At 37.3% G+C, this 24571-nt stretch overlaps 1 protein-coding gene across 5 annotated transcripts in view; it reads right to left on the minus strand.

Moving 5' to 3' along the window:
• NKAIN2 (sodium/potassium transporting ATPase interacting 2) overlaps window positions 1-24571 on the minus strand; it is a 972957-nt gene that overhangs the window by 146319 nt on the left and 802067 nt on the right. For 4 of the 5 annotated variants that reach the window (XM_032407952.1, XM_032407949.1, XM_032407950.1 and 1 more), the window contains exon 4: window positions 20765-20965. In XM_032407952.1, the coding sequence (XP_032263843.1) occupies window positions 20765-20965 (201 nt within the window). Of the gene's footprint in view, window positions 1-400; window positions 604-20764; window positions 20966-24571 lie in introns of those variants that run through there. The other variant, XM_032407954.1, reaches the window with a different exon arrangement.

Genomic DNA, 24571 nt, shown 5'->3' on the forward strand with positions numbered 1-24571 from the left:
TGATTCTGATGTAAACATTTCACATTGTGAGTGCTAACTAAATGTAACTAACTAAATGTCATTAACTAAATGTAAATTCCATTCTCAGACATGTACTGATTCTGTCTTTGACTCTGGTGAAGTCATCAGAAACCAGCATAGCATCTGTTTGTCTCTCCCTTTGGAAATTTGAAGGAAACAACACTTCTTATAAGGTCTGTGATAAATTTTCTTTAAGGAGAAACATTCTATTTTTTTAAAATATCTTTTGTATTTTTTTAAGATTTTATTTATTTATTTGACAGACAGAGACACAGCGAGAGAAGAAACACAAGCAGGGGGAGTGGGAGAGGGAGAAGCAGGCTTCCCACTGAGCAGGGAGCCCGATGCGGGGCTTGATCCTAGGACCCTGGGATCATGACCTGAGCTGAAGGCAGACGCTTAACGACTGAGCCACCAAGGAGAAATATTCTACAAATGGTGAATGTTATCATTGATTTATCCTTTTTATTTGTTCCATAGTCAAAAAACCATCAAGTTTTGGTATTTACTTATGCCACTTTACAACTGGAGTACTACAGAGAAATCTTCAATATAATCGAAGGAAATTTCAATTATCATCACCTAAAAGAAAATAAAATAAGGTAGGTAAGTAAGAGAATGATAAAAATTTGGTGGCTCAGGGTAATGAATAAACAATGACATCTCTTGTTTCCTTATCTGTTTAGACACTTACAGTGGTTTCTCTTATCTTTTAAATCACATCTAAGCATCTGACCTAACTTTCAGATTCCTTTATCAACTGACACCCTTCTATTTCCTAACTCACTTGTGAAAATCTCTTAACAGTCACTACTTCCACTTTTTTTCTGAATAACCCTGACTGCTTCCTTTCACAAATAATAAAGATAAGAATAATAATAATGCTTATTTTTACTGAATACTTATTCTATGGAAGAAATGGAGATTTTTAAAAACATTCATCATCTTATTTTATTCCTATACACAAAACCCAGTGAGGTTGGGGGAGTGATGTCAGCAAGATGATGGAATAGAAAGCCTCAGACCATTCCTTCCCTCTCAGAGACACCAATTCATCAATACATAGTTTGTAAGGAAACCGAACTTCAACAACACAATAAGCAAAATGGACCTAACAGACATATACAGACCATTCCATCCAAGAGCAGCAGAACACTCATTCATCTCAAGTACACATGGATATTCTCTGATAGATCACATGTTAGGTCACAAAACAAGTTTTCACAAATTTAAGAAGATTTATAGTAAGTGTCATTTCCAACCACAATGGAATAAAATTAGAAATCAATAGCAGAAGGAAAACTGGAAAATTCACAAATATGTGTAAGTTAAAGAACACACTCTTGAACAACCACTGGGTCAAAGAAGAAATCAAAAGGGAAATTAGAAACTATGTTGAGAGAAATGAAAACAAAACCACAACATACCAAAACATACGGAATGTAGCAAAAGCAATACTAAGAGGTAAGTTTATAGAAGTAAAGGCTCACATTAAAAGAGAAGAAAGATCTCAAACAGCCTAACTTTACACATTAAAGAGTTAGGAAAACAAACAAAGCACAAACTTAGTAGAAGGACAAAAATAATAAAGATTAGAGCAGAAATAAATGAAGTAGAGAATAGGAAAAAAATAGAAAAATTTAACAAAACTAAGAGTTGGGTTTTTAAAAAATCAAAAAGTGGATAAAACTTTAGCTAGACTAATCAAGAAAAAAAAGGGAGCACTCAAATAAATAAAATCAGAAATGAAAGAGGAGACTTCACAAGTGATACCACAGGCATTAAAATGTATGAGAGAGTACTATAAAAAATTATATGCCATCAAATTGTATAGCCTAGAAGAAATGGATTAATTCATAGAAACATACAACCTACTCAGACTGAATCCTGAAGAAATAGAAAATCTTAACAGACTTATAACTGGTGAGGCAACTGAATCAGTAACCAAAAAATTCCCAGAAAAAAAAAGCTCGGGACCAGATGGTTTCACTGGAGAATTCTACCATACATGTAAAGAAGAATGACCATTTTTCTTTAATATTCCAAAAACTGAAGAGGAGGGAATACTTCCAAATTCATTTTATGAGGTCAGCATTATCCTGATACCAAAGTACCTTTAAAAAAAAAATTTTATTTATTTATTTATTTATTTATTTATTTATTTATTTATTTATTTATTTATGAGAGAGAGAGAGAGAGAGAGAGAGAGAGAAAGGTTGTGCACAGGTGGAGGGAGGGGCAGAGGGAGAAGCAGACTCCCTGCTGAGCAGGGAGCCCAATGTAGGGCTCATCCCAGAAACTTGAGATCATGACCTCAGCAGAAGGCAGACACTTAACCAACTCAGCCACCCAGGTGCCCCCTGATACCAAAGTATCTTAAGCATTATGGGCTGCTATAACTGAATACCATAGACTGGATGGATTATAAGCAACAGTACTTTGTTTCTCACAGTTCTGGAGGCTGGAAATCCCAGATCAATACACCAGAAGATTCAAGGTCTGGTGAGAACTCACTTTCTGGTTGCAGATTGCTGACTTCTCCCTGTGTCCTCATATGACAAAGAGGGTGAAAGTGGTCTCTAGTGTCTCTTTTATGAGGGCACCAATCTCATTCATGAGGGCTTCACTGTCATGATCTAATCACCTCTCAATGATCTCATGATCCCCCAATAATATCTTACTGGGAGTTAGGATTTCAATATAATAATTTTGGAGGATACAAACATTTAGTCCATGACATTCCATTCTGGTACCCCCAAATTTATGTCCTCATATGCAAGATACATTCATTCCATCCCAATAGCCCTAAAAGTTTTAACTAATTCCAGCATAAGCTCTAAATTCTAAAGTCCAAAGTTTTCTTAAAAATTATATAAGTCTGACATGACTAAAACTCAAGGTACAGTTCATCCTGAGGCAAATTTCTCTCCAGCTGTAAACCTGTGAAACCAAAAAGTCAAGTACTTCCAAAATAAAATAACGGGGTAAGCATAAGATAGACATTCCCCTTCCAAAGGGAGAAATAGAAAAAAAGGATAATGGTCCCAAGTAAGTCTAAAACCTAACAGGCAAATTCTTTTTTTTTTTTTTCTTAAGATCTTTTAATTTATTTGACAGATAGAGACATAAAGAGGGAACACAAGCAGGGGCAGTGAGAGAGGGAGAAGCAGGCTTCCCACCGAGCAGGGATCCTGATGTGGGGCTCGATCCCAGGACCCTGGGACCATGACCTGAGCCGAAGGCAGACGCTTAATGACTGAGCCACCCAGGCGCCCCATAATAGGCAAAATTTTTAGACCAGAAGGCTTGAGAGTAATCCTTTTTGACACAGTGTTCTACCTTTGGACCCACTGTGGTGGCAGTTCTGTCTCTCTGGCTCTCCTGGGCAGGGGTTGTATCCCCAGTGGTCTCCCAGGATAAGGCCATGGCCCCATGGCTTCAGGTAGTCCCACCCACATGGTTCTGCTGGTTACAGCTCACGCTGCAGTTCTTTGCAGGGGTCCCATCCCTGAGGCAGTAGGCAGTGCCATCCTGGTCCACCTTAATCAGAAACGCAGTCCCACCCTTTGAGACCTCTCTATATCCCCCTCTCCCTCCAGTCTCCACCAGGCCTCACACTGTGCGCCTGTGGTCAAAGTGGCAGCCCTGAGCTCTGAATTGCCTTGAGGGAGTACCTCTTTCCTTGTCTTTAAGAATAGAACCTGGCTTCTCTTGAGATGACAGATTAGGTTGGTATTCACATCATTATCAAACTGTTGCTTGTCCACACCCTTAGCGTTCTCTTTTGAGCACACTCTAATTTTTAAAAATTTGGCTAGCTGAGTCTTTTCCAAATACTTAAGTTCTGGTTCCATTTTGCTTAACAATTCCATCTTTAAACCATTTCTTTCTTCTTGCACTTTACTATTAGTAGGCAAGAAGAACCAAGTTGTTCCTTCATCAATTTCCTTAGAAATCACCTCAGCTAAACAGCCAATTTCATCACTCATAAGTTCTATCTTCAACCAAGCACAAGAACATAAACATGTCATCCACATTTGTTACCACTTTATGATAAGGACTGCCTTTTATCCATCATCTGATAACATATTCTCCATTTCCATCGGAGACCTCATCAAGTCTTTCCCATCCATATCTATTCTCGAAAAAGAAACTATAGCTATCCTTTTTTCTTTATGAGCCTTTACTAGAACTGCCTTTAAAATTCTGTTGCTAATAATTTAGTTTTTCCTAGCTAAAACTTGTACCTCAAACTTGTACAGTCTCTACCCATTACTCAGTTCCAGAGCCATTTTCACATCTTTAGACATTTCTTACAGTAGCAATTTCTACCTTAGTTGGTTCCTGCTGCTATAACAGAATACCATAGATGGATGGCTTGTAAACAACAGAAATTTATTTCTCACAGTTCTGGAGGCTAGAAATCCAGAAATCAAGGCACTGCTTTGATTTTAACAGAGTTAAAATCTGGTCTTAACAGAGCTGGTGTCTGGTGAGGGTGTGCATCTTGTTTGCAGACTGCTGACTTCCCTGTGTCTTCATGTGGCAGAGAGGGTAAAAAAGCTCTCTGGTGTAGGGGTGCCTGGGTGGCTCAGTCGTTAAGCATCTGCCTTCAGTTCAGGTCATGATACCAGGGTCCTGGGACGGAGCCCCGCATCGGGCTCCCTGCTTGGCGGGAAGCCTGCTTCTCCCTCTCCCACTCCCCCTGCTTGTGTTCCCTCTCTCGCTGTGTCTCTCTCTGTCAAATAAATAAAATCTTAAAAAAAAAAAAAAAAAAAAGCTCTCCGGTGTCTCTTTTATGAAGGCACTAATCCCACTCATGAAGATTTCACCTTTATGACCAATCACTTCCCAAAGTCACCATCTCCTAATACCACATTGGGTGGCAGGATTTTAACATATCAATTTTGGGGGAAGAATACAAACATTCATCCATAACGCAAAGCCAGACAAAGACACTATGAGAAAACTATAAGCCAATATGCATGATGAACATAAATGCAAAAATCTTCAATAAAATATGAGGAAACTGAATTCAACAGTTCATTAAAAGAATCATACACCATAACCAAGTGGGATACAAGGATGGTTCAACCTACATAACCACACAATGAGATATCCCATATTAATAGAACAAAGAATAAAAATGTTGTAATCATTTCAACAGATTCAGAAGAAAAATAACTGAAATAATTCCACACCCCTTCGTGATAAGAGCACTCAACAAACTAGAAATAGAAGGAAATTACCTCAACATAATAAAAGCCATATATGAAAAGTCCACAGCTAACATTACATTCAATGGTGAAAAACTGAAAGCTTTACCTCAAAGATCAAGAACAAAACAAGGATGTCCACTCTCACCACTTCTACTTAACATAGTACTAGAAATTCTAGCTAAAGCTAAGAAAAATAAATAAAAGGCATCCAAATCAGAAAGGCAGAAGTAAAATTATCCCCATTTGCAAAAGCACATGTTCTTATATGTAGGAAATGCTGAAGATTCCACAAAAAAACTGTTATTACTAATAAATGAATTCAGCAAAATTGTAGGATACAAAATATAAACATACAAAAATTATTGGTTTTTCTGTACACTAACAACAAATTATCTGAAAAGAAAACTAAGAAAATAATCCCAAGTCTGGGGAGGATGGGGGCCACTGAGTAATGCAATCCCTATCAAATTCCCAATAGTGTTTTTGGCAGAAATAGAAAAAAAAAAAAACAGTTCTAAAAGTTTATAGAACCACAAAAAAACTCTGAATAGTGAGAACAATCTTGAGAAAGAAGATCAAAGTTGGAGACCTCACACTTTCTGACTTCAAAACATATTGCAGAGTTACAGTTGTCAAAACAGTATGGTACTGGCATAAAGACAGATGTAGACCAATGGAACAGAATAGCGAGCCCAGAAATAAACCCATGCATATATGGTCAACTGATCTTCAAGAAGACTGTCGAGAATACACAATGGGAAAAGACAGTCTCTTCAACAAACAGGTTTTGGGGAACACTGGACATCCAAAAGAATAAAACCGGGCCCTTATACCACACAAAAATCAACCCCAAATGGATTAAAATTTTGAAAATTAAAAACTTTAACCCGAAACCATAAAACTCCTAGGAGAAAACACAGGGAAAACACTTCATAACATTGGTCTTGGAAATGACATTGAAAGCACAGACAACAAAAGCAAAAATATACAAATGGGACTATGTCAAATAAAAGGCTCTGCACAGCAAAGGGAACGATCAACAGAGTAAAAAGGCAACTTATAGAATGGAAGATAAAATTTGCAAACCATATATCTGACAAGCGTTTAATCTCTGGAATATATAAGGAACACCTACAACTCAATGGCAAAAAAGTAACCCCAATTTTAAAAACAGGTAAAAGATTTGAGCATTTTTTTTAAGAAGACATACACAGGCTAAAAGGTCTATTTAAAAAAAAAAGATCACTGTCACTCTCCTCAGGGAAATGTAAATCAAAACCCGAATGAGATATCACCTCACAACTGTCAATATGGCTATTATAAACAAAGCCATGAGTTGGTGAGGATGCAGATACACAGAATAGAAACACTTGTGCACTGCTGTTGAAACACAACATGTACAGCCATAATGAAAAGCACAATGATAGTTCCTCCAAAAATTAAAAATACAACTACCATATGATCCAGAAATCCCCATTCTGGGTATTTATCCAAAATAATTTAAAATAGAATCTCAAAGAAATATTTGGCATTGTATATTCACAACAGGTAAGAGCTGGAAACCACCTAAATGTCCACTGACTGAAGTACAGGTAAAGATGTGGCATATACATACAGTAGAATATTATTCAGCCTTAAAAAAGAAGACAATCCTGTCGTATGTGACAACATGGATAAACCCTAAGGACATTATGCTAAGTAAATTTAGCCCAGCCAAAGAAAAATGTAAACTACAAGATTTCAGTTATATGAGGTATCTAAAATAGTCAAACTTAGAGAAGAAGAAAGTAGAATCATGTTGCCAGGTACTGAGGGGAGGGGGGTATCGGAAGTTGCCACTGAGTAGGTACAGAGTTTCAGCCAAGCAAGACAAAAAAGTTCCAGAGATCTGCTGTACATCCATGTACATTATAGTTAATAATGGTGAATCCTCCCCTTTGCAACCCATATATTATTATAGAGATAATAAAAGAGAGAGAAAGTCTTTGACCATGAGTTTAGTGAGTGTGGAACAAGGGAGAGGACAGAGTGAGGTAGGTGTAACTGGATATTGAATAAGACTAAAAAATGTGGGTTGCAAAGGGGAGGATTTACCATTTCAGACACTGAAACTGTGTGCAAAGGGTACAGAGACAAACATCAGGCATCTTCCCCAAGCTTCAGTTTCCTCATTCCTCATCCACAATCAGCATAACTCATTGGGTTTATGATTATGATTATGATTGTTTTTTATTTACATGGTAAAAAAACACCTAACCTGAAATCTACCCTCTTAACAAATTCTTAATTGTACAATATCATTAACTATATTTACTATAGAACCCTGAGGAATATTTGATCTACTATAATTACTATACTATAGTAAATATTATAGTATTAATTATACTGTAATTGAAGATAATCAAACTGACTCTTACTTTTGCAGAACATAAGGATGCTCCAACTAAAGGTGCTCTTTTGTTCTTTGGAACTACAGATACTTCCCTTCGTTCTTCCAGTTTCCACGGCATCCAGTGAAAAGCACTGTCCCATAAGTCATAAAGTAGAAACTTGATTGATCGACAAGGCTTCAGAAGCAGACATAATTTAACAAAACCCAGTCTGTGTTTTTTTCCAGATAATTTCTTTTAATATGTTAGAAAGGTGAAGGAGAGGGAAGCAGTTCTCACACTCAACACTCTTGGAGACTACTTTGGCAGGAATTTATTTTGTGCCCAATATTTAAAAAAAATCATCATCTTAATGATGCAGGTGAAAATAATAGAGGAAATTTCATTTCGTGGCTCACAGGATTTGATTTCCTCTATTAGCTGGAGGCATGCATCACTGCAGATTTGAAATCCCTTCATCTCACCTCTCTGAATCTCAGAGCAATATCTTTAAGTCCCACCAAAGAGTGTTAATGAGCCACAAAAAGATGTTCAATAGACTTTTCTCCTTCAGACTAAGAATCTAGTTAGTGGTAGACAAGTTAAGGATGGCATTCGAGTTCACCTCTTAAATATTTAGACCAGTTTCTCTTTTTAAAATGTGTCCGTTGTCAAGAAAAAGCTAAACAGTATATGGTTCTTGGTGGCCAATCTAATATTAAAGGTAACTGTCCCTCTCTGTACTTAAAATGACCTCAATTTGTAACTACCTGGATTGCTTCCAGAGTCATCCATAATTTAATTATATTTATCCCAGCTCACCTAGAAGAACTCAAAATGAAATGGTGACTTTGGTTTGTGAGGTTAGAATCAATAGCCATTAAGAGAATGAGGAGATTTTTAAATCTAGGAAAAAAGCAAGTACTTAAAATATCCCTTGCATCAGCCTCAACATTCTGGGTTCTCAGACAACACAGATATGGTGGAATTTTATCATGATGCATTATGCAGCTTTAATGCCCAGAAAGGTAGGAGTTAATGCAAGAGTTGATTGTCGATTAGAATAAGAGCTCAAAGTTCCGCTTTCAGAGTATTTTGGACTTGCGTGGCACATTTAGAGAGGCAGACAGATCCTGAAGGAGGACTGAAATAGATGAAAGCTATAAGATAAGAAGAAAATTCTATGTAAGCCAAGTGTACGAGTTTCTCTAATCATGTCATTGGCATCATGTAAATGCCAGACACCATTTATATACAGCTTAGATATAGCAGATGTTGGCATTTAAGTATAGGTTGCTTGAGAGAAAATTGCCCTTGAATGGAAGAGGAAGTTTACTGGCAGAGAAAAATGATTTTCTCAGTTAACAGTTATAACCCCAATAATAGAATTGTTTTCAACCAGAGGTTGCGGGGTGGGAAAGGAGGAGAGATATAATGATACTTCAATTCCTATCTAAAAAAGAAAAAAATCAGCTTCAGTTGAAATTGCGGATGTGTGGGTTGTATACATAGAACCTTCTCCTCCCTCTTTTCTAAACCTCAAGGCTTCATGTTAAATGGAACAAATCACATCCTTCGTGGTTCTGCTCTGTTTGGTACAGCTGCTAGCTGCAGGTGGTGCCCTAAAAATATATTGTTTGTTTATTTTGCCATGTAGCAGTCTGCAGAGTGGTACCTAACAGTGCGACAGCTCCCTTCACTTTCTGTCAGTGAACCCAATGATGCAAGATGGAGACCCCCGCCAGTCCTAGCACGAAAAGGTCCCAATAAGAGGCACAGGTTGTGCTTGAGGCTCAGCTTCCGATAAGTTCCATTTTCTTTGGATTCATGAAGCAAAGCTGACAAGCAGACTCTCTGTCATCAGAGCCTCTGACTGGGGCTCAGCGAAGCAAAGCGAAGCAACAAACCACCTTTGTTGGGAGAATCGGCATCCTTCTCTAGAGATTAAGGTCTATAAGCATATAGGGTTTAAAGGGAAAAAGAATCTGTAATGGATCACAAAAAAGAAAAGAAAAGTGAAGAATCATCTCAGGTAAATGTTCATGCGGATATATTGAAATAGAGCTTTTAATAATTTTTATAACTTAAATGTTCAGATAATTTTTCCAGCCACACTAGCAGGGTTCTCACAGTTAACCCTGTTCGCCTCACAGAGCTGTTGACACAACACAATCACTTACACGGAAAGTTGTTTTATACACTATAGTGACAATACGGATGCACAGAATTATGTTTTCATTAATATGATTCTAAAGTTCCTCCAACTCAGTCCCAGATTAAGTACCACAGCAACTCTAAAGCTTTGAAGACCAGAAGTTTGAACCAAAAAAAAAAAGAAAAAAAAAAAAGTGGGCACCACATGGCTAACGTCATTCTAATTCAGACGTCAGACTCACAATCAAAGGACAATAAAGGAGTGGCTAAACATATTTTCTCATTTAGTTTTGGCCACTCCTTTACCATCTTTTTAGTATTCAGCCTCCTTTGACAACTTGTTTCAAGCCTTTTAATTTGTAAGCAACACAGACTTTCCTAAATTTATGAACTAAGCACATTGCTGAAAACGAATAGAAGAACAACTGTTGAGTCACTGACATGGAAATTTTTTGTACCTTACAGTATAATTTCATTTAAAATTGATTTTCATTGTAATAGATATAGTATATTAGGACTAAATCAACCTAAACATGATCTGTAAGTAAGAGAATGGTATAAAATCACAGCAAATATCATTTGTAAAATATAGAAATTAGAAAAAAGAGAGAGAATCTGCCTATAATTCTGTGATGAAGAAAGAAATCAATAGGGTTATGGAAAATGGGTAGGAAAAGTGAAGATAAATGACTGGAAGACACTGGATAGTTCCGGGTAAAAGAAACAATTTGTATTTATAAAGTTGCTGATAAGAAGCTGGTTAAACTTAAGAGGTGGAGAGCCTAAGAATCAATAAGGAGAGGAGAGCAAGGTAGACATTTCAGAAGAAAAGAAGAGATAAAGAAAACCAAAATATCCTTGGAGCCATGACACTCTCTAATTCAGTCCTTGACTTTGCAGCCATATTTGCAATTAGCATTAACCAAATCATCATGTGACAAGTAGCTGCCTCATTAGGTACAATAACATATAATATTGTGAATAAAGTTAGAAGGAAATTACAAGTGATAGACACATGTGTGCAAAAAGTTGTGGTCTAACCCTAACCCTAACCTTTCCCCCTTTTTATGGTGATCTAATTGCATTGGTTAAAAGCAGCTAACCAGTTCTTTAGAATATGCTCTCTAGCCAAGTCTAACTTTATTTAGATACTGTACATGGACAAGCTTGATTGTTGAACCAAAATGGGAACATTAAACAAACATCACAGCCCTCACTAGTAACATTGGGACTTTGCTGTCAAGTGTAGACTCCTTCCTTCAAGAAAAAGCTTGTGACCATTTTAAATGGCTTGTCTGGAAACTTCTGTAAATCTTATGTTTTAGTAAAATATTTTTTGTTATTCTAAAAAAAAAAAAGTTGTGGTCTTGATTCTCAGGGAATTTAAAATGGGTTGAGAGTCACAATAAAGGTCAGAGTTGGGACAAAAGCTACCATGATGCCATAAAGGCAGGAATGGGTAGGAGGAGAGTGAAGAGCAGGAATCATATGCCCAGTTGTTTGGAAGAATTAGAGTTTAAACTCCTATTTATAGGACTGGTAAACACAAAAGGTGCAGGAGAAACATTACAGATGGCTTTTTTTCTACTACGTAAACACTCTTTAGCTTAAGTGTGTTTGCCCATATTTTTATTCTTTTTTCACTCAAGTATCACATGCTAAACAATAAATTATCCCTCATATTATAGCTGTCATTATCAATCGTCTTTACAGCCTTCCTTTGAGAATGCTTGCTGTTATTTGAAAACACGTACACATTCCACTATCATTATTCTGCCACCGTGTTTAGAAGATCCAGTGAAAAGGAAATAGCCATCAAAGACTTATTTCTTAAAAACTTTTCATCATAATAAATGATCATGACTGGAAAGACATCCTAAAAGACAGTGATATTATATATTACAAAGGAAGATGGTAAACCTTTGTTCAAGGCCAGTAGTTTGTCATGTTTTTCAAAACTTACTCTACTTTAGTATATTTACATATACTTATTTTTCTGAAATAACTTCTGATTTAATGTACCTTATTATTTATTCTGAGCTAAGTTTATAATTACAAGATTAAATATAAGAAATGGGATTGTACACGGTTCATTGCACAATTTCAGACAATTCAACTTAAATCTCATATTATTAAAGAAAACCTAATTCTTGGTTATTTGTTGCAGCTTATAATCCTCACTATCTTAAATAAACTGGTATTTTTATTCCATGGTGTGTCTAAGTATTCTCATAGATCAAGTGATATTATGCTTCAGGGGTAAGCAAGTGCTTCAAACATTATGTAGAAAAGCAGATATTGCGCACTGGTGATAATGGTTGATATGGGATAAAACTTGCCCCTGTGTAGGCTAGTGTGTTGGTACACTGAATAGTATCACACTGCCTTTAAGAATCACTGTCGTATCTGAGGAGTGAGTAAACTTTATAAGATTTAGTTCATTTTTGCACATCACTGTGAGTTATTCTGAAAAAATGATTGTATTCTCAATAAGCCGTGGAAGATCCTGAGCTAAGGAGAAAATAAATAACATCACCTTCATTGTTTTCAGGCAATTTCTTAAGAATGATCTCATTTAGTTCATGATTACAAAATAGTTTATTATACAGCTGGGTGTAAGATTTAAGGATTGTTACTCCCAGACTGTGAATATTTTACCTGATATTTCTGCTTTGCATGCAGGGTATACCAGAGAATATTAAAAGCAAAAAAGTCTTAGACTTAATCTGATTTTAGAGGTTATTCAAGTTCTTGCACTCTGCTTATTCACGGACTCACAGAACTATTCCCCAGTTTACAAGGGCACCTTTCAGAAATAAAGCAAAATACAATAAAGACCATGATAACTGATTACTCAGGGTTTATTTATTTATTTTTTTACCAAAACTTGATTGATAACTGTGGATAAGACATCAGGGTGCTATCCTTTGAGTGACAGTGTCGAAATGACTTTATTATTTTCTAGAGGAACTGAGAGTAGATTAGAAAGTTAAAAATGTGCCCATTTCAGAAGTATCAATACATCTTGATTATTTCTTACTATTTAGGAATAAACCCAGTTCAGGTTCTAAAATTAATTTGTGGAATGTTGTTTATATGTTTCGCAGCCCTCAGCTGTGCCAAGAAATGTCCTTTCCTGCCTATTTACTATTTACTGCCTTCATTCTCAGATTTCAGTAACTCTGTCATTGGCAAAATCCCTTGTTTGCAATTGCGATTTGGTTCTTCTTCCCGTATTTTTGTGAGTATTTGTATAAACTATTTTGATGTTACAGAAAGACAAATCACATTTATTTCATTTCTTGGGTTACCACCTTTGACAAGTGGGTCTATGTATCTGAGTACCCCGGAGAGCTAGAGTTGGAGCAGCGTGTAAAACATTCGAAGCCAAGCAGCAAAGCTGTTGACCATCCTAGGAGGTAGGAAAGAAACCGAGTGCCTGTTATTCTGTCCATTTCCGTCACAGGCAGCAAGCAATTCTGTCCTCAGAAGAAAACTGTTGTAGAGTCATGGACACTGGACTAGGAATTAGAAGACTCAGTTTTCAGTTTGGGCTCCACACTAACTCACTCTTTGGTGTGGAGGTATGGCAGACACATTGTAGGTTCACAGATTCGGTACTTGATCACAGGGTAGACCCTGCAGTACTTAGAAGGGAAATGACTCTCAAGTCATTTCCAGGAACTGATGGAGCAACTGGAGCTGTGGTACCATTTTGGTTTTATGGAATCATTTTGTTTTTTGACCAAATACCTTGCATTTCTGAGCAATTCAGGACAATAGAGGGATCAGGGAAGGGGAAGGGAAGAAAGAAAGGGAAGGCACTGATATTTCTGGTGAAAATTTTCAAAAATGACACCCAGCTAGGTCCTAACTTAAGCCTAAAGGGCACAGAATTTCCAGAAGTAGGTTCATGTTTATGGTAATCCTTTAAACAAGTGAGTAAATAATTTCTATTCTCAGCCAGCATTAAGAACCACTGTTTTAGAGTAATTTAATGCTTAAATGCCTTTAAGCATTTCCACTCCCATATATCCTGAAAGAATTTTTAAGAATTAATTTGAAAACTGTGTACATTTGAAATTGATGCTTGATATTTTTCATCATTATTTTTAATTTTTTAAAAAATGCATTTTATTTTTTTAAAGTAATCTCTATACCCAACGTGGGGCTCAAACTCATGACCCTGAGATCAAGAGTCCCATGCTCTACTGACTAAGCCAGTCAGGCACCCCCTCATCATCACTTTAAATAGCTGCAAAAGGGCTATTTATTTTGGCATATTATAAATATTAATATCTTTTAAAGAGACATATTAGTCTTTGAAATCCATCCAATAAAATTTGAATACCACTGTGATTTGAAATTCACCTTCTTTCATTTAAAAACATGCATCCCTAAATGTGAGACAGGAATCCATCAAAATCCTAGAGGAGAACATAGGCAGTAACCTTTTTGACATTGGCCACAGTGACCTCTTTCAAGACATGTCTATTAAGGCAAGGGAAACAAAAGCAAAAATGAACTCTTGGGACTTCGTCAAGATAAAAAGCTTTTGCACAGCAAAGGAAACAGACAACAAAACTAAAAGGCAACCCACAGAATGGGAGAAGATATTTGCAAATGACATTACAGATAAAGGGCTGGTATCCAAGATCTATAAAGAACCTGTCAAACTCAACACCCAAAAAACAAATAATCCAGTCAAGAAATGGGCAGAAGACATGAACAGACACTTCTCCAAAGAAGATACACAAATGGCTAACAGTCACATGAAAAAATGTTCATCATCATTAGCCATCAGGGAAATCCAAATCAAAGTCACAATGAGATACCACCTTATACCAGTTAGAATGGCAAGGAAGGCAGGCAGGAAACAACAAGTGTTGGCGAGGATGTGGAGAAAGGGAAACCCTCTTACACTGTTGGTGGGAATGCAAGCTGGTACAAATACTTCGGAAAATAGTATGGAGGTTCCTCAAGATGTTAAAAATAGAGCTACCCTATGATCCAGCAATTGCATTACTAGGTATTTACCCCAAAGATACAGATGTAGTGAAAAGAAGGGGCACATGCACTCCAATATTCATAGCAGCAATGTCCACAACAGCCAAACTGTGGAAGGAGCCGAGATGCCCTTCAACAGTCGAATGGATAAGAAGATGTGGTTCATATACACAATGGAATATTACTTAGCCATCAGAAAGGATGAATACCCACCAGTTGCATTAACATGGATGGAACTGGAGGGGATTATGCTAAGTGAAATAAGTCAAGCAGAGAGAGACAATTATCATATGGTTTCATTCATATGTGGAACATAAGAAATAGCACAGAAGACCACAGGGGAAGGGAGGGAAAACTGAATGGGAAGAAATCAGAGAGGGAGACAAACCATGAGAGACTCTGGACTCCGGGAACCAAACTGAGGGTTACAAAAGGGGAGGTGGTGGAGGGATGGGGTAACCAGGTGATGGGTATTAAGGAGGGCACATGTGGTGATGAGCACTGGGTGTTATATGCAACTAATGAATTGTTAAACACTACATCAAAAACTAATGATGTACTATATGCTGGTTAATTGAACATAATAAAATAAAATAAATTAAAATAAGTATGTTGCAAAAATAAATAAATAAAATAAAAAACATTCATCCCTTCAAAATGAAGCAAGTTCACAACTCAGATTTACTATTTATCACTTTAATAGCAATGCTGTAAGCTACATTAAAATCAGGACCCAAATCTTTGACCACCAAATCTTTGTTTTTGAATATGTCTTTCCAGATTAAAGAAAGCATCAAAGTGCAGTGTGAGCAATAAGGCAACTCATTTTCATCCGTGCACCATGCACACCACCAACATCCAAAGAAATATTCCTGTGCCATTCCCAGTGCAATCCGAGATTAACTTGGATAAAGGCTTTTGAAGTCTTGAAAATTTCTCAACAATGGTATTCCTAGGCAAGTCTTAACAAGCCAAATAGCAAATATATATCATTAACTGGGAATAATTGGAAACATCTGTGGCTCCATCCATGTGAAGGCACATGTTTTAACTTCAAAAATTTTTTTTTACCACAATCTGTTAAACAATGATTTCCATTATTTTATGCACTCTAAAACATACAAAGTTTTCTGGATAGGGAATAGATATGACTGAAGGATGAACGTGACAGTGATCCTGTTTTTAGCTATGAACAGTGCACCAGGTATTAAGGCCTTTTCTAAAGTCATTTATGATGTTCCTGCTAATTTGTATATGGTTTCTAAGCCAATTTTAATAGTTGCAGAAAATAGTAAGCTTATTAACGTTTTTATTACCAGTATCCTCTGCTGGTATCCTAAAAATATTAATCATCGATCTGCTGTGAACTTAGAAGTGTGTTGGAAGTAAAGGAAATAAAAGAAAACAAAACCCAGCGATTTTGGTTGGAGAGGCTTAGCTTAAATTTAGAGATATTAGTCCTCTGGAGGTAACCAGAAAAAAGAGGGATTACGTACTTGTTTGTTTGTTTTTTCCCATGTATTATTTGAAACTGTAACATATATTTTAAAATATAAAGTTACTTCAGTACTGCTATAAATATTTTTCCTTAAAGCTTATTTATTTACATTTATTTACATTTCCTTAAAGCTTATTTATTTACATTTCCTTGTAAAACACCCTCCACGTTCCATCCTATTGGTCACAGGAAGTGAGGTATAATGTGTGTCTAAAAACTATGAGGCACACACACCTCCATTCCCCTCACCCACGGCAGACATGGCTAATTAATCATGGCATTCTTTGCCACTGAGGAACTCTGAATTTGGGGGTTTCAGGAATCCATTTCCCACCAGCTGCTGCTGGCATGCAGGCTGCAGCCTATTTCCTATCCTTGGTACCAGAGGAAAACTTCGGTCAGCATGTCCATCCTCCCTATTTACTAGCTAAGACCTCTTGGGAAAGGCTTTTAACCCATTTTGCAGCCCTCACAGGACTGTTACACAAATCAAAAGATTTAATTCCTGTGAACACATTTTTGTAAACCAGGCAGTTGCAATCACATGTTTGAAGAAATTGGCTTAATTCTTTTGTAATGCGAACAATACCATCTCTGTAGTTGATCTCCTCCCTGGCTTTTCCCATATATATTTATTTGATCTATTTTGAAAGTGTGGGTTTTTTGTTTTGTTTTGTTTTTTTTGTTTGTTGGTTGGTTTTATTAAAGTTGTGCACACCTGTATTCCTTTTGAATGCGATATCTGATACTAACTAGAAGAAAATGCTGCTGAAGGAGGAGAAGGCCAGAAGTCTCACACCTGGCTCATCATTACGGTGTTCTAGCAGTCCTCTCTGCTCGGCTGGAGGCTGTGTGATTAATAGCCCTTCTTCCCAATTATGTGGATATTATACTCGTCTTCCTTTGGCTGTAGATGGAAGATATCTTATGTATGTGCGATGCAAATGTGGGCTTTGTGAATGCTAATTTCCAAATCAGCTAGGAGTTGATTGGCAGAAAACCGAACAACAGGGCTACAGGATTGCCAGGGGTCAGGAATCTGTGAAAGAAAAGCTGAATGAAGTTGGAGGAAATGAGCTAGAGAGATTTGGAGTGAGTCAAGAGCAGTAGCTGGGCGAGCAGACCCTTGGGAAAGCAGATCCAAGCGAGATACCCTGGAAGAGAGGGCAGCTTCAAAGACGTGTGGAAGCAAGGAGAAGCAGGAGTTTAGCTGACTTTACAGAAAACAAGGTGGAGCTAAGAAGACAACATTAAGCCAGAAATTGCCCAAATAGTATTCTCTGTCTACCATGTCCCCAAAATGTACCTATTTGCACCTGGTTTGTATCCTGAGGAACCTCGCCCTATTTTTGATTGTGACATCGTCAAAGTCAGGGATCCTGTCATTTGTTTCTCAGATGCCAGCAGGCGACAAGCCCTCAGGAAGAGTTCACTGGACCCGACTGAACTGAATGTTGGATTGTCTGGGGGGGTTTTGCGTAACATGAAAAGGGGAGGGGCAGAGATTCAAGACACCATTTCATCTCTTAATCATGACAACAGAAGTGATCAGAATGACTATAGGAAAATCTAGTTGGAAGGCTTCCAATTAGTAGGCAGAGTAAATTGTTCACAAAAAGTCCCATTTTGGTTTCCATTCTAAAACTCTACTTAAGATATTCTAGGTTTTCTGCACAGCAGATGCTTTCAGCCTCGAGGCTGGCTAGACAACAGCAAGCCCAAAGACAGAAAGGGTTTTGAAAATTCTCCCAGTAACTGGCTTGGGTACACTGCTGCTAACTGACTCTCCGGTGATCCACAGTCAGGACTGCGAAAGAAAAATGCCTCCTGGGCGGAAGAACAGGTGGAAAGGGGAGAAGTAAAGAGACCACATCCTGTGACGGTTTGCTCAAACTATTTCTCTACTCAAATAGGGGCAATGTAGACAGCAGTGAGAGCCAGGTGCTTGAATTATCAGTCACATCTGTTCTTAGGGACCCTCCTTCCCTCTTCCTTGCACTCTAGCCACTTCGCATTTACAGATGATTTTACTTTGGGCAGTATGTCAGCCTCATGGCCATTATGTATTTTTTTTTAAGCAAATACCTGTCTGCCAAAATTTTATGTGGGTATAATAAATCTATGAATATAGTTTATACATACACACATTAATTCAACTAACTCTCTAAAACAGTCATATATAACTATCCATGCACATAAACTATATCCTTACAGCATCCTTGACATACAAGTGGAAGTTTTCCAAAATGTGTGGGTTCAGTAAAACAGGGACTTCCAATGAGGGGATGTTTTATATAAAATTCCTCTCTAACACATTATCTGTCCCCAAATGCCAGAAACGTTTTATTTTTCCTTTGTGAGAATGAATACTTAATCCAAATGGATTTTAAATAATGAAATGACTTTTTCCATCCCATCAAATCTAACTTATTTTTATTTCAAGATAATTAAAATGAACAGTTTTAGAGTTTAAGAGTATTGTAGAAGGGTGTATTTTTTTTTAAGATTTTATGTATTTATTTGACAGAGAGAGACACACAGAGAGAGGGAACAGAAGCAGGGGTAGCGGGAGAGGGGGAAGCAGGCTTCCTGTGGAGCAGGGAGCCCAATGAGGGGCTCAATCCCAGGACCTTGGGACCATGACCAGAGCCGAAGGCAGACGCTTAACGACTGAGCCCCCCAGGCGCCCCAGAAGGGTGTATTTGTTAAGAAATGTCTCAGGTTGCACATATTCAGGGGAGATCACTCAATGCTTTAGCCAAAACATAATTCAAATATTGTGGAAATAATTTATGCTGACCTCCCAAAATTTACATTCTCCCTTCTTCTTGGCCATTTTGCGGTTGGGTGGGACTGTGTGACTAGTTCTAGACAATGAACTGTAAACAATGAGCTTCTCTTCCCAAGGAGAAGCATTTTTGTGCCAGTGTAGATCCTCCATATCTGTGCTCTCTGGCATGGCAACCCGTGATGACTGAGATGATGGCCTCTCCACCAACCTTGTTTTCTTAGTGACAGTGATTGACAGAACTTTCTACTGATCCATAAGAATAAACCGTTATAGTTTTTAGTCACAATGATTTGTTAATGTTTACTAGCACGGAATACTTAGCCTACTGTAATTTATGTGTGTGTATGTATATGTACATGTGCATGTATATATACATTCTTCATTAAAAAAATCTAGTAACTATCTATTAGTTATATAATCTAATACATATACATTCATATGGTTTTATTAGTTCCAGAAGAATTTTATGTGAACTAATTGATGCCATTCTATCCAGAACATGTTATGTCTTGTTATTTAAGAATTGTGAGTTAACATCACTCCCAAAGTAATTAACTGAGGAAAGACTCAAAAAGCAGATTCCATTTGCATTATTTGTTATTAACAATCTTGAGGCTATGCACAGCAGTTTCAGATCTATATGGAGTCTAAGAAAAATATATGTAGATCTGTACATATAGGATATGTAAGAAATAAATGGAGACATGTACAATAAAGTTGCCTTTATAAGTCCTATAAAATGATGCATTTAGGCTTAGTAAAAGTCCTTCTTGAGAAAGGATGTGTTTATCTCTTTGTCATAGTGATACAACATAATACGTTTTTTAAAAAGATTTATTTATTAGAGAGAGAGAGAGTGCACGAGTCAGGGGAGGAGCAGAGGGAGAGGGAGAGAGAGAGAACCCCTAGCAGACTCCCTGCTTAGCAAGTAGCCTTACTCGGGGCTCGATCCCATGACCCCAAGATCATGACCTGAGCCGAAATCAAGAGTGGGATGCTCAACCAACTGAGCCACCCAGGCACGCCATAAAATAATATGTTCTATATAACAGACATATATTACAAATATGTTCTATAAATACTGGATACAAACACAAAGGAATCATTTATAACTCTTACTGCCCCCTGGTAGAGGGAGGGTTCTTTTTCAGTTTAATACTATGATAAATGGAGGCATGATAGTCCTAGAAGTAGAATTTATGAAAAGCTGAATTGTTTTGAAAAAGAGGAGAAATGATAGAAGGTGATGCATTGTACTTTGGGAAAGTCTAGGAAGAAGAATATGAGCAGAGAGGAGAATTCCCAGGGCTAGCAGCACAGACAGAAAGAAGCAATAGGGGGGAAATATCTATTGAAATCTTATAAATTTAGGCATCATAGCATGTTAGTTGTGAAGACTCTCTGATCTTTTTGCAGGAGTCTTTGGAAAGGTCTTATTTACCAAAAGCCAAATGATCAAAATTTGACTGGTTGGATTTCTTACATAAAATGCTGAAGATACCAAAGCCTATTTACTGATTTACTGACTGATGACATTTTACTTTGCCCTGGTTTAACCTAACAAATCCCTATAGAAAGAGGCATTAATTAGAAAAAAGCAAATAGCCACACTTTATCCACAGATTCCATTTGTGTGCACTAAATTTGCATGGAAATAAAACAATTCCAGAAGCACTAGAAGGAGTGGTTGGTGGTCAACACTTACTGCGAGGACAATCTGGAGGGAACTATGAGCCACTTCTATGTACTGGTACTCCAGAAAACACCCTGAGACCGTGATGTAGCGATGGTCTTCTGGGGCCCAGTCTGGTGCAGGTGTCACTGATGTCACCGTACATCCTGGTCCATTCTCCATCCACCAAGATCGGTGCATTGAAATATTAAAAGTCAGGATAAGGTCTGTTTCCTGCAAGAAGGCAATTTATAAGGATGAGAATTACTTTATAAATGTTAGTCAGCTTATTTGGGACTGACTTGGAGTTTTCCAATTGGAAATGTGGGTTTTTCCCCCCTTCCCCTCACCGTATTATGGACAGAAAGGAAGCATCCCAAGTAAAACTATTAGTTCCACTTGAAAGTTATGTACCTATAGATTCCATTTATGAGGTTGCCTGACTACAATAATATAAATAAAAATATTTATTAGTAAAATTATCAATGACTGGCATTAATTGTAGCACTGAAGAGTCCTTACTTGTGGGGACTTAAAATATTACAAAAGGAATGATTTAAACTATTTAATCATGTGAAGTTCATCTTATTTTAAATCAGCTACTTATTCAACCTCAGAATATTTACCTTTTACGCATTTAAATATTAAAGTTGTATTTCAATTTGGCAAAATTTAACATAATGTGACTAAAGCTAAAATTTGTAAGATCTTTACTCAATAAAACATATTACTTGGTCATAATATTTCTTAGGAAATATTAGCAAAATCTTCCAGGGTGGAGATAATAAGTCAACAACTCTTTAGATGAAGTTCAGCATGTTAGGTAATGGGTAGCTATAAATGGAATAGAAGGTAGATTTCTGCACTTAGAGAACTTATAATCACATACACAAGCATGGAGCTATTAATAGCACAGAGACACATGTTTTCTTCCAGAAAGAGAATGATTAAAAGGAATACAGCAAACATAATCTGTTACACAGCAAGTCAAGAGAAGATGAATCCTAACAGAGAGGGTCAGTGGGAGAAAATGGAATTATTTCATTCTCAGTGGTAGTGCTACAAGATAATAAATACCAAATATCCTCACTCCCGAAACTAGGTGCTGGATTAACTAGGCAGATCCTGCATAGAAAATATCTTAAAAGAGGTTTTGTGACCTTGAACACTCACTCACACCGAATGCCTGAAAGGATTCAGCTGAAGTGGCCAGGGGGTTTGGAGATTGGAAGGATGATTCCTCTGGTATGAGTACCTGATCTCCATGGAGGGAGGGAGTAAATTCTCTTTCTTTCCAGCCTATTGACAAAGGCTTCAAAGTATCTCTTGCAGCCTGGGAGATATAGCAGACTAGTTTCTGGCTCAGGCCCAATAAATCTTAAAAGCAAGCCTATGGGTAGAGCTACCTGCAAATGGCCAAACAAAAAGTGTCTACACTTTTTGATTACATTAATTGGTTTTTGAATGTTGAACCAGTCTTGTATATCTGACATAAATCCCTCTTGGTTGTGGTGTGTAATTCTTTTCGTACATTGTCGGATTCTTTTTGCTAATATTTTATTGAGGATATTCGCATCTATATTTATAAGAGATATTGATCTGTAGTTTTCTTTTCCTGTAATGTCTGTGTCTGGTTTGGGTATTAGATTAATGCTTGCTTCATGGAATGATTTAGAAAGTTTTCCATCTGCTTCTCTCTTCTGGAAGAGGTTGTGGAAAGTTGGCATGATTTCTTAAATGTTTGGTAGATTTACCAGTGAACCCATTTGGACCTGATATTTTCTGTTTTGGAAAGTTATTAATTATTGGTTCAATTTCTTTAATAGATAGAGGCCTATTAAAATTGTCTATTTCTTCTTGTGTGAGTTTTGGTAGATTGTGTCTTTGAAGGAATTTGTCTAGGTTAACTAGGTTATTAAATTTGTGGGCATAGAGTTGTTAATAATATTCCTTTATTACCCTTTCAGTGTTCACGGGATCTGTAGTGATGCCCCCTCTTCCATTTCTGATATTAGTAACTTGTGTCTTCTCTAATTTTTTTTCAGCGTGGCTAAAGGCTTATCAATTTTATTGATCTTTTTAAAGAACCAGGTTTTTTTTTTAAGATTTTATTTATTTGACAGAGAGAGACACAGCAAGAGAGGGAACACAAGCAGGGGGAGTGGGAGAGGGAGAAGCAGGCTTCTGGCTGAGCAGGGAGCCCGATGTGGGACTCGATCCCAGGACCCGGGGATCATGACCTGAGCCAAAGGCAGACGCTTAATGACTGAGCCACTCAATGACTGAGCCACTCAGGCACCCCTAAAGAACCTGCTTTTGATTTAATTGATTTTCTCCATTGTTTTTCTGTTCTGAATTTTATTTCTGCTCTAATTTTTATTATTTCTTTTCTTTTGGTTTACTTTGGATTTAATTTGCCCTGCTTTTTCCAGTACCTTAAGATAGAAGCTTGGTTATTGATTTTAGATCTTTCTTCTTTTTCTAATATAAGCATTCAAATCTATAAATTTCCTTCTAAACACTGCTTTCACTGCACTGCATAGTTTGATATGTTGTATTTTCATTTAATTTATTAAAAATAAGTTTTAGCTTCTCTTGAGATTTCTTTTTTGATCCATGTGTTATTTAGAAATGTACCTTTAATTACCGAGTATTTGGGGATTTTCCAATTATCTGTTATTGATTTCTTTACTTTTTTGTGGCATATTTTTCACTATCTTTCTGTACTCTTTCTATCACTAATTCTTTTTAAACTGACCAACGGAACTGTAAAAACTCATTCAATATTAACTTGTACATGGTCTAACACTTTAGAACCAATCAGTTCCTTTTTTGTCTGTTTTTTCCTGGGGGCCTCTGAACTGGAATCCCACAGTCTTCTGCTCTCATCAGTCTCTATGCAACTGATGCATAAATTTGGACATGGGGCTTCACTTAATATCATCAGTTCTCTCTTATGTGGATCCCCAGTTTCCTGTATTTGACTAAGATGACCTTAACATTCCCCTCAGTTTGACTAAACAGGTTTCTTCCTGAGTACAGCCCTTGACCTCACTTTCCTTAGAGCATTTTCTTTAGAAAACTTGCAATTATAAATTCTTCCTTTGCTCCTTTGTCAACGTCTAGTGCGTTGGGGTCCCTGGGTAAGGGTCGCGAAATCACCAGGACACAGGGGATGCAGAGCAAAGGCAGCACTTGCAACTGCATACTGCCATTTATTTCTTGACATCTTATATACTCTTTACAATCAAAATATATTGTTACTGATTAACAATGTAAGCATTAAGATATCCCGATACTTCTTTACGCAAGAGAGGACAAAAACAAATCAACTCCGGTTGCACCGGAATAATTACATATCTTAAGTAAATCTCATTCTCTGATCAGCTTTTGTGCAAAGGTACTTCATGACCCATTCCCCGAAACTACATAGAGATAGAATCAAATCCTATGCAGGAATGCTGAGATTAGACAACACCCCGCATATACATTTGAAGCAGGATGTTATCTGATCATTACACTTCCGCACACGGAGCCATTCTCTCTGGTGAGCGTCACAAGGAACAATTTATTAGAAACATCAGGAGCCATTTCTCAGCTGACCGGATGCCTGAGGCATAGGCACACAACAAGGCGAGGGAGACTTTTCCCCCTCTCAGACCTGGGCGTTCCCGACCTTACCCTGCGTGCGCCACAGCACACAAACAATCACGGCCACAGAGGGCTCACATGCCTGTGTTGGCCTCACTCCTTCAAGATGTAAATTTTCTAAAACTCAGGAATGTCTTTCTCCAAGGCCCTGGAAGCCATTTCTTTGAAATGTAATTGTCAAGAAAGATA

Source organism: Phoca vitulina, unplaced genomic scaffold, assembly GCF_004348235.1.
Source record: "Phoca vitulina isolate PV1807 unplaced genomic scaffold, GSC_HSeal_1.0 scaffold9, whole genome shotgun sequence".
In the NCBI taxonomy this organism is placed as follows: Eukaryota; Metazoa; Chordata; class Mammalia; order Carnivora; family Phocidae; genus Phoca; species Phoca vitulina.